General features: G+C 34.7%; 1 protein-coding gene across 1 annotated transcript; it reads left to right on the top strand.

Moving 5' to 3' along the window:
* Positions 1 to 4,255: 4,255 nt before the first annotated feature.
* On the top strand, positions 4,256 to 4,688 carry LOC311167260 (SS18-like protein 2; the record flags this gene model as incomplete). Its single annotated transcript, XM_084228124.1, has 1 exon — positions 4,256 to 4,688. One exon carries the CDS (start codon positions 4,256 to 4,258, stop codon positions 4,487 to 4,489), a length of 234 nt encoding a protein of 77 aa, XP_084084250.1. The 3' UTR covers positions 4,490 to 4,688.
* Between the last annotated feature and the right edge of the window lie 4,145 nt (positions 4,689 to 8,833).

The following is an 8,833-nucleotide window of genomic DNA, read 5'->3' as shown; positions in this document are numbered from 1 at the left end:
TTCTGTTACTCAATTCATTATTCATACTATAAGTACTTTTATACGTGTGAGCTATAAAATAGATGATGTTTTTTATTCTAGTCTTTCTTCTACCATTGATTTGTTTCTAGTTGTACTTCAGGTGCACAGAATTGCATTGCTACAATTGAACTGGATTGATCCATCAAATCAGATTGCAACTCCTCAACACCAAACCCGTTATCTTCATCATTATCTATGGTCTCACCTTATGATATTATTTTCTAGTTTGTTCTCCTCTTTCCAAGTCCTATTCCCTTTCTCTACCATATATACCTGTGTCAATACATTTAAGATGTTTTCTTTCAACATATATGATAGCTTTTTTTGTGCCATCTGTCCATGAACAACATACATTGTTTATTGTGAATGTGTTTTAAAATTTACATTAATGGCATTAAACTAAAAATTGCATTCATATTTTAAAAATCCCTCAATACTCTGTTTTAAATTCTGCATGTGAATTCTGTTTTATTTCTTTTGACTTCTAAGTAATATTCCATAACTTGCTAGTAATCTTTTTCCATAGCTTGCTAGTAATATATTTCAATAAAGTCATCATAATTCTCATACTCATGAATATATTATAATCTAGCATACAGATGAATAAATTTAAATTTAAGTGTTTTCCTACTATTACTTATGTATTTTTAGTTTTGTCAGTATACACAGATGTATTTAAAAATGTATTAGTTTGCTAGGACTGCCATAGCAAAAACAGACTGGAAATTTAAGCAGCAGAAATTCATTGTTCAATTCTGTAGTCAGCTATCAAGGGTTAGTTTTCAGTTTGTCTTTATCTAGCAAGTTGGAGATGAATGCACTATGGTGGTAATACCTGATGGGGTACCTCAGTAAAATATTAATTAACTAAACAAATTAAAGATTTGAAAATTGAAAAAATAAAAAGAAATTTATTGCTTACAGTCTGGAGGCTGTAAGTCCAAGGTCAAGGTGTTAGCAGGTACCTTCTTCTGAGGTCTTTCTCCTTGGCTTGCAGATGGACATCTCCTTCTTCTCTCTTCATGTGTTCCTTCCTCTGTGACCACGAGTGTCTGTGTCCAAATTTTCTCTTCTCGTGGGATGCCAGTCATGTTGTATAAGGAGCCACTTTAACACCTCATTTTAACTTTCTCTCTTTCAAGACCTTGTCTTCATGTGAATTTTTTTTTTTTTTTTTTTTTTGTGGGACCCTCGCCAGCGGCGGGGGAACGAACCGGCGCTGCAAAGGCTGCGGGCAGCCTCGCAGCCCAACGCTCAACCGCTGCGCCACCAGGGGAGGCCCTTCATGTGAATTTTTAGGAGATATAATTCAGCCCCTAACTACATATAATATAAATAATTTGTTTTAAAAAAATACATACACACATGTGTAATATAGCATAATTCTAGCTCTCTCTATGTGTATGTACATATCCATATGCATATATAGCTATATTTAGATAGCGTGAAAGAGGATTTATAGTTTTTCCTAACATTTTAGATAAATTTTGAAGATAAATACCTAGGAGTGTTATATTGAATCAAATGATAGAAACACTTTTTAAATATCTTGATATGTATTGCTACATTGCTCTACAAATATATTTTGCTCAGTATACTATGTGTGCCGGTTTTACCAAGTGTTGTTAGCTCCAGAGACAAAATTTAAATTAATATTCATTTTTCAACCAGTATAAAATTAACACATTTTTTTTTTCTGAGTTGCTGTTTGTCTATGCAGCAGTAACCTCTGACCTCTGATATACGTCATAGTATGTATTAGCATTTCTTTCCATTGTAAGGTCAAATAATATTCTATTGCAATGATGTACCATTTTGTTCACCCATTCACCAGTTTACAACATTTGACCCAGCAATTATATGACCTGGAGAATTGAAAAATATGTTCACAAAATATTTGTACTCAAATGTAAATAGTAGCATAATGTAACAGACAAAAAGCAAAACCATCCTAAGTGTTGTAAACTGACTTAGATTATAGTCATCTTAAAGTATATGAAGTTGTAACTCAATTTTAGTTTAATTTACATTTCCCCAGTGACTAATGATATTTGAGTATTTCTTCTTGCATTTATTGGTCACTCGTATATCTACATTAGAGAAATGTCTATTCCAGACATTTATTTATCTTTTAAATTTAGTTAATTATTCACTTAAAAATAAACATTGGTGGGCCTCCCCTGGTGGCGCAGCGGTTGAGCGCTGGGCTGCGAGGAGGGTCCCACCAAAAAAAAAAAAAAAAACAAAAAAACAATTAAAAATAAACATTGGTTTGTAACATACAAGTTTCAGATTTTTTTTTTTTATCATTGTGTTGTAAGGGTTCTAGACACAAATCCTTATCTGACATGATTCGTAAATATTTTCTTCTATTGGGCAGGCTGTCTTTTTACTTTCTTGAAAACATCATTTGAAGCACAAAAGTTTTTAATTTTGATGAAATTCATCTATTTTTAAAATTTTGTCATTTCTGCTTTGGTGTCACAAATAAGAATCCAGCGCAAAATATAAACTCACAAAGATTTACCTCTTTTTTTATGTGAGTTGTAAGTTTGGTTGTTACATTTAGATCTTTGATCCATTTTGAGGTTTTTTTGTATATTATATTATGTAGTGGTTTCAACTTCATTCTTTTCAATGTGGTTTTCCACCTGACCCAACACCATTTGTTCAAAAGGTTATTCTTTTCCTATTTAATGACTTTGGCAGTCTTGTTGACAATCAATTGGCCATAGGTTCATGGGTTTGTTTTTAGATTCTCAATTCTATTCCATTTATTCATTTGTAATTTGATTACTATGCCAGTATTTGATTACTATGTCTACATAATACATTTTGAAATCAGGAAGTATGAATTATTTAATGTTGTCTTTCATTTTCTCAAGATTGTTTTATTTATTCTGGGTTCCTTGAGTTTCCATATTAATTTTAGGATCTGTTTTTCTATCTTCACAAAAATACCAACTGGGATTCTGATAGAAGTTTTGCTGAATTTGCAGATCAATTTGAAATAATATTGTCTTTCAACTAATAAACATGGATGTCTTACTGTTTAGTTAGAATTAATTCAATTTTCAATAATGGTTTCAATTTAATTACAATAAAAAACAGAGTTTTAGTGGAACTTCAATAATAATGCAATTGAGAGAAGTTATACTTAAAAAGAAATTTGTACAAGTACATAAATAAAGAGTGAAAGGTAGATGCGAACCTAAAATACAGGTCCTGGTGTGGCTCTGGAGGGATAAATTAAAGAAGAGCACGAGGTCCTGTTACAGTCTGAGGGAACATGGGTTATCTCAGAGCAATGATTTCTCCCTAAATTCACCAGGTCTCAGCAAGCAGGAAATGGGAAGTTTATGGCAAACATCACTGCCATTCCTTGTTAGGTTAATAATGTAGTGAAATAGGCAGCTCTTTTTATTTTTCTAGTAAGTGAATTTATCCATTCTCAATTAATTCTTTATTAAGTTTGGAGTAAACAAAATTGCTTCTCACTGATCAAGGACTCTTAACTGGAGTCCATGCATAGACTTGCAGAGGCTAAAGAAAGATTTATATAAAATTTCATGTCTACATGTGAATTTTCCTAGATAAAGGGCCCAGGGTGTCTTTAGACTCTCAAAGAGATCTATAACCCTAAAAATGTAAAGAACTAGTATTTTGTATAAAACTCAGAACTGCTTTGTATAAAACTCAGATCATGCTTTATTTGTCTACTCAAGATTCCAGAGTTTCGAGCAAGAAAACCAGGTAAATAGACCATATAAAAAGTAAGTATGTATAGGCTTATTGCTGCCTGCATTTCCTCCATATTACACTATTTTCATTGAGAAGAAAATACAAAAGAGTGCAGAATTTATATATTCCCAAATCACTAGACTCAACGAGTATCCATTAATTATGAATATTTTCTTTGCAATTTTTCCAGCCATTTCCCATTCAAGAACAAACAACCTGGTCTAAACATTCAATCTTCATCCATAAATATAATACATATCTCAGAAAAACTAGCCAAAAGGGAAGAAGCAGTCAGGATAAGGCACATCAAGTAACTTACAGGTTCACTACCATTTTTCACTTAGGTTCTGGGGACTGGACCCAATATTTACTTTCACAGCTATGTGAAAGCTTGTCATGACTATGACAGGCCTGACTGTGACACTGAAGGCTGTGAGTGTGAACAGTGCTTGAATAATGCCTAGGAGGGAGTCCAGGTTCCCACCGACGCAGGATGTCGGTGGCCTTCGTACCCAACTGGATGAGAGGCAGGGCGGAAGTTAATCAGGAGACTATCCAGCGGCTCCTGGAGGAGAATGACCAGCTGATCCGCTGTATCGTGGAGTATCAGAACAAGGGCCGGGCAAACGAGTGTGTCCAGTACCAGCATGTGTTACATAGAAATCTCATTTATTTGGCTACCATCGCAGATGCCAGCCCAACCAGTGCTACAAAAACAGTGGAATAATCTTCCAGTTGACAAGTACGAGGAGTAATTCAAAGTAATCCATTTCCTATGAAATGGAGGTAGGATCTTTAACCAAGCAACTGCTTAAAACACAAATAAAACCTCTGTGACTTTTAAAAATGTGAAAATGTGAAGAAAGCTACTAAAGGAACAATTCTCAATGTAAATTTATTTTGAAATTAAAAAAAAAAAAATAATGCCTAGGAGGACACAAAGGGAAAGTAGAATGAGAAAAGAACAAGTGACAGTCCTCTCTGAACACAAGAGAGCATCACCAAAGGCTGATCATCCTAGAATTAATGTTATTTTCATTCCACACTTGGGAAAAATACCAAGATAAAGAAAAGTTTGACACAATGGGAGAATCAAGAGGAGGGAGGATGTGTGTGTGTGCATGTGTGTAAAGGATTAGTGACAAGGGAGAGGAGCAAGAAGAAATGTACCAAAAATTCCAATGTTCTCAGGGAAGTAGAGGCCCCTTTATCAACTAAGAAATGCCTCCTGTGACAATTACCTGTAATTTTCCACAGAGTAATGTTATTTTGCCAATGTTATAATGAGTAATCAGTTTATTTATGTATTACACAATCAGGATGATTCATTTTCAATATGTGCCCCTATGACTTTCAAGTGAGGCATTATGTATATATGGTAGGATGCAAACAAAAGGGTTTTAGAAATCAACATCAAGTCACATAGTGTCCAACATGCCACTGGGAGTGAGAAAGAGGAGGACGATGGCTGGATACTAGGGACACAGTGATGAATAAATTACAGAGGTTCCCTGTATATGGGTAGATGAAGTACACATGGAATCCAAAGACTGATGGCATGCCTGTGATTCAAATAAAAGAATAAACTAAATATATAGGTTAATTTTATGTGTCAAATTGACTAGGTTGTAATACCTAGTTATTTGGTCAAGTATTATTCTAGGTGTTTCTGAGAGGGTGATTTTGGATGAGATTTACATTTATTAAGATTAGATTTTCAGGCCTCCCCTGGTGGTGCAGCAGGTAGTTGAGCGCTGCGCTGTGAAGCTGTCCGCAACCTCTGCAACACCGGTTCGATCCTGGCCAGCGAGGGTCCCACATAGCGCAGCAGACCTCTCCTGTCTCGCCCTCTGCTCCCCTCAGCAGTGTATTTCGTTAGTCTGCCTGTTCTGTTCCTGGCTGTCTCTGGTGAATACTCTCACCCTCCCATGCATCTGGCCTGTACCCCAGTTCTTGTAATAAATAAATAAATCTTAAAAAAAAATTAGATTTTCAAAAAAACCTAAAGATTAAAAACTAGACGGTTTCATTTATATATAGAACATAAAGTAACATAGCAAAAGAACAAACAAAACAAAAACAAAATTTGAGGTTCTAACTGTAGAACTGAGGTTACCAGAGGAAGAATAGGAGTAGAAGCAAAGAAAGGAGAGGGTCCATGGATTGTGGTAGAAGGTTGTTGGTACTTTGGTGGTGGGTTTGGGTGGTAACATATATTTGAGGAGGTGTGAACTGTACTCCTTAAACTTATGCAGTGCTGTAAATCAATGATACCTCTCTCCATATATATATATATATATATATATATATATATATATACACACACATATATACATATATATGTATGTAGATATCAACATATCTATATAGATATACAATGAACTAGGATATCAGTAAAGGCAAAAATGAAAATAAAACAGTGAACCTTGAATAAAGCAGATTGTCCTCCGTAATGGGTGGGCCTCATCCTATCAGGTGAAGGCCTTACTAGAACATAAGATTGATCTACCTTGAGTAAGAGGGAATTCTATAGCAGATGGCAAATTTAAGTTGCAACATAAGCTTTTCTCTGAGTATCCTTTCCCTGCCAGTCCACCCTTTCTTGTATTGCCAGTCTTCATAATTACCAAACCAATTACTTAAAATATATGTATATATATGCACATGTGTACATATATACATAGTCATACACGTATATATCCTATTGGTTTTATTTCTTTGGAGAACCCTATCTCTTCCAATAAACTAAAGTAAACTAAGACAAGCAGGTATAAGACTTCTGATGTTATGAAAAGACATTACAAATTTTCAATTAAATTTTCTATCAAGTGCTAGATGTAGCTGTCACTCTTGGAGTCCAATAAGGAGACTTCCAAAAAGCTGCTTTCTGCTGAAGAGCCTAAAACTGTAATGATTAATAATTCATCTGCTAAGGAAGCAACGAGCAATTTCAGGAGACTTGAGCATTTAAGGGAACTACTTTTCCATCTGTAGTGCATTGTGCTTAAAATAGGGAGTTTACCTACCATGAATTGTTCTTTTCTTTCTTTCTTTTTTTTTTTTTGAAAGATCACTATATATTTCATTAGAAAGAGAATAGCACTTTTCTACATTTGGAAATCTAGCAATTCAGAAATTTTAATGAGAAAAAGCATTCTAGCTAGAAGTTCAGAGAATTAGCATGATCAGGTATTCTTGATTAAGAAGGGCCAGCTCTCTGGCCACCACTGAATAAGGAATTAAGGAAAATACAAAGGATGCAGTGTTCAGTGAGCATAAAACCTTTTTAGAGAAGAAAATGTGTGGATATTCAAATGTTAAAATACAGTTTAAGAGTTTAAAAATTATACAAGACAGTAGTGTAAGGCAATATACTTCAGAGTAAATGATTCTCAGGTGAATAATTTAGAAAAGGAGGCTGATAGAAGGTCAGAGAAAGCTCTCTTTTGGCTGGAGAAATAAGTTTGAACAGAATTTTAAAAGGACCCAGCAGAATCATGGACTGACCTTTGCCTGGAGGTGAACATAAAGGGTGTCCTTCAATTTAATATGGCAAAGGAGTACACACACGTGTGCACTCACACACACACACACACACACATTTCTTAATATGGTTATTGGAGTTAAGGTAGAAATAGAACAACAAATTATTCCAGTAAAGAAAAGTTATCTAGGTTGAATGAAAACAATATTGTAAGTTAATATTTTGATATATTGTCTCTTTTTTTTTCTTTCTCTGATATTCTTATGATGAAGGATGAATAGATAATTAGGAACATTTTTATTGCCATGGAAAATTAACCAAGGTTTTGTCTGTGTCCATCAATTATTTATTTACCAATAATATAAAGTTTTATTACAGACAGCATGTAATTTGTAGGAAGTCTAAATATTGCAAAACAATAGTGACTGCTAAAGGTAATCTTTTTTTAAAAGATTTATTTATTTATGCATACAAGAGCTGGGTAACAGGCCAAGATGTGAGGGGAGAGAGGATTCACCAGAGACAGAGTGGGGAACAGAACAGGCAGACTGACTGAAATACACTGCTGAGGGGAGCAGTGCACGAGACAGGAGATGTCTGCTTCACCATTTGGTTTTCTCTCTGGCCGGCCAGAGATTGAACTCCAGAGATCTAACTCAAGTTGCAGAGGCTGCAGATTGCTTCATAAGGTGGTGCTTAACCCCTTGTGCCACCAGAGAGGCAACTGCTAAAGGTAATCTTTAATTACCTTTCTTTAAATCCTGTTGTCCTCAGCTACAAGAAAACCCTAGTTTGTAAGTAAATCTTCAATTTTAAATAAATGCCTCACAATATTGAAAATGTTGAGACAACAAGAGCTCTTGATTGATTCTAGCTGATGTTATATTGAATGCCAAATGGCTGCTGAATGTGGGAACCCAATGATCTAGATTTTGAGCTGATCCAGGCCTCTTTTCCCTCAGTCATTCTTGCTCTTCCTTCTACTGGAGGTTGCATTTCTAAGGTCTCTGTGCTATCTAATTTCTGGCTGGGTTTGGTCAAAGAAGTCACTGGTAGGCAGGAGTGAAGCAGGAGCTATTTCTTTCCTTCCCTCTATGTCTCAAGTCTGAAGCACGGATCCCAGCATCGTAAATTTTCCATTTTTCATAAGTCTTCCCACTTTTCCAGACTGGCCTTATGGCCAATATTTTCTGGAAGACTCACTACTAAAGGTAAGACAATATATTCTGAATAATAACAATTGAATAAAATAAAAGAAATAAAGACACAAGTCATCACTAAATAACATACTGCAAACAAAATTTGTACATTTAAAGCATTTTGTTAGTAAATTAAAAAGCATCCTTAAGAAACTCAGAGATGGTTGGAGGCATCAATCACAATTATTTCTAAATCTTCTTACCAAATTTTCTTTATTGGGAGCTACTCTAAAGTTAGCAGAGCTTATGTCTATTTTAAAAAGATCTTCCAGTAATGAAATCATCTGTTCCTATAATAGACTAAAAAAAAGATGTTCACATATGTTTAGTTTATGGTATTTCCATAAATTCCAAAGAGGCCATCAGTCACATTCAATAAACAAATTAT

Source organism: Talpa europaea, assembly GCF_964194135.1.
Source record: "Talpa europaea genome assembly, chromosome: 2".
Lineage (NCBI taxonomy): Eukaryota > Metazoa > Chordata > Mammalia > Eulipotyphla > Talpidae > Talpa > Talpa europaea.
Note: the sequence above shows the minus strand (reverse complement) of the source record. Positions and strands in the feature narration are given on the sequence as shown.